The sequence below is a fragment of the Nestor notabilis genome, unplaced genomic scaffold (genome assembly GCF_000696875.1).
Source record: "Nestor notabilis isolate BGI_N333 unplaced genomic scaffold, ASM69687v1 scaffold3799, whole genome shotgun sequence".
NCBI classification, from domain to species: Eukaryota; Metazoa; Chordata; class Aves; order Psittaciformes; family Psittacidae; genus Nestor; species Nestor notabilis.
Genome location: NW_009944867.1, coordinates 37,329 through 39,801, shown reverse-complemented (window position 1 = coordinate 39,801; position 2,473 = coordinate 37,329). Strand labels below are relative to the sequence as shown.

The following is a 2,473-nucleotide window of genomic DNA, read 5'->3' as shown; positions in this document are numbered from 1 at the left end:
ATGATGGATGTTTCTGCAGAGCAGGCACTGGGGCTGGGTGCCTGCCTTTACTCTGTTTGATTTCCAGCTTTCCAAGTGAGGAGGGAATACAGACTGGGGTGGCTCCAGGATTCCTTTTAAAGAACTGCATGTTAAATTCATTGTATGTTTATATCCTCCTCATAATTGCTCGCTCTTTCTAACTCATTTTTGTTTGAAGGGACCTTTGGGATTATCAAAGCAAACCGATCATAAACAGTCCCCTCCGCTCCCTTTGTCCCTCTCTCCTACTGTACAATTCATCCATCTCCCTCCCAAGGACTGCTTAAAGTTCAATCTCAAATGTCTTCTGTAAATCACTTGAGAAGGGGTTAGTTGGAGAAGGATTAGTGCGCTGCTTTGACTTGCTCTCTAGTGCTGCCCACTGTGCTTCAAATGGGTCTACCTGCGGAGCAGCCGCTGGAGGCTGTGAATGCTTGTCCTCTGCAGCCCATTTACCACCGTCGACTCCATTGAAAGCGGCAGAGCCATTGTGCTGTGCAGGTGGGTTGAAGAAAGGGCTGGCTGTGGCACTGGCTGTAGCACTGGCCGTAGTGCTGCTGCTTTCATACTGAGGGAACGTCTGCTGCTTGACAAGACTGGGGGACTGATGTGGATGCGCTGCTGGAGCGTGGCTTGCAGTACCAAAGACGTTGGCTACCATCTGGGAAGGTGTGATTCCAACCACAGGTACGCTTGGGGCTGCATAGGTCATCCCATTTGCTACAGCATAGGGTTGAGCTGGAATAAACGCTGGCTGCATGGGTGGCACCACACCAACCGGCACAGGCTGAGGTGCAATGAAGGTGCTCACTGGGAAGGCTGGTGCTGGCTTGGAAGCTGCTGGAGGAGGCTGGAGTAGTGGCTGTGGGGCAGGGGCAGGGGCTGGGGCTGGCTGCTGTTGGGCTCTGACAGTCTTTGAGACCTCTTCCAACCAGCGGTCTGCCTCTGAGGGAGTACGTCTGTGATTTCCTTGGAAGAGACTTGGTGAGGCCGCACCTGAGGAGGTGCTGCTCCAGTCAGTGCCTGGGAAGGAAGGCAAGGGAAGTCACTAATATTTCCCCTCCTCATCCTCTTTTCAGTCAGAAAGGCTGAGAGAATGTGTACAAGGACAGACAGGCCTCCTCCCCTTCACACCTGAAAGACTGCTACCGACACTGGAATTCTCTTTATGCATCCCCTGTACTGTTCTGTTATACGAAGACATTGGTCAAGAAGGGGTAGAGAAGAGCTGCTTCACTAAAATGAAGGCTTGTACTTTTTTTCCTTCATAGCATACATCTGAGGCTTTAGGGTATGCAGGAGAGCTGCTGCCTGCACTCCTAACTTTGTGGCAGTGGTATGGTCCATAACCACTAACTCCCCTAACTGTGGAGTATCAGTTTCTGGATATACAGCTCAGGACTGGGTGACTGTTAGAACACAAAACTAAGAAACTGTTCGTGAGACTCGTTTGCTCTGTCTCCTGAATTAAGGCTTTACCCTCTAAAGGACAGTAATGTGATGCTACAGGGAGTTAAAGACAACATTTACGTGTGTCCTATACACTTTGAAGCCTGAGTACTCACTAAGTACAATATACATGAACATTGAAGGCAATACATCTAACCAAATTACTATATATATAAACTGTACTTATTATGACTCCTTTATATTCTTCCTCCATCTCCACTCACTCTTCCCTTACTCTCTTCATATATAACTCAGGCTGTTAACCTCTCAAACTCTTCTGCAATGTTCAACACTTAGCATTTCAGACTTTTCTTCTATAAAACCAGCTGATTTTTAACTCATTTATCTTCAATGATTAAAAAAAAAAACCCAAACAAAAACCCCATCATTTCCATTCCTGACAGTTTCAAAACTCTCCCACCAGGTGAATTCTGCCTTTCCTTCTTCCTGGAGTTTCTTTCCCTCCTATAGGGCCTTTCTATGTTTCCAATGTGATGAGCAAAGCATTGCTAGAGCCAGCTCTGTAACTCATGTGTTTTTTGGTGTTCGGGAGGAGTGGAAACACCTTACTGCTCAGTAGTCTGCTGTCAGGCTGATCTAGTTAAACACCATCTCAAGATCAGTTTGCTGTTGTTTTTACAGTGGGAACTGTTGGAGGCAGAGCTCAGGGTCTCTCTCTTATGCGGGAAGACTTATTGAAAATGGGTCTGGTACTCTTACAAGGCCAAGCAGAACCTACCACTTCGCTAGCAAAGTTTCTCTTTTCAAGCTAAGCTTACATCAGGAAGTGATGCTGGTGTGACTGTAGCGTTCTAGCATGAGTGTCTGCACAGTGACAACCACTTAAAGTACTATCTTACATAGTATATAAACTACAGCCAAGGACTGCAGGGACAGACTAAACTTAGTCAGCCAGCAGAAGAAATGAACCTCTAAAGACCCTAACCACCCAACTTAACCTCTTGGTGCGTACATCAGTGGGAAGGATGCACAAAAATTATTT

At 46.8% G+C, this 2,473-nt stretch overlaps 1 protein-coding gene across 4 annotated transcripts in view; it reads right to left on the bottom strand.

Annotated features, from left to right (window-relative positions):
- Window positions 1-304: 304 nt before the first annotated feature.
- The window catches only part of NUMB (numb homolog (Drosophila)), a 34,914-nt gene continuing 32,745 nt past the window's right edge, over window positions 305-2,473 (bottom strand). For all 4 annotated transcript variants that reach the window (XM_010022612.1, XM_010022614.1, XM_010022613.1 and 1 more), the window contains one exon: window positions 305-1,044. In XM_010022612.1, the coding sequence (XP_010020914.1) occupies window positions 305-1,044 (740 nt within the window). The remainder of the gene's footprint in view (window positions 1,045-2,473) is intronic.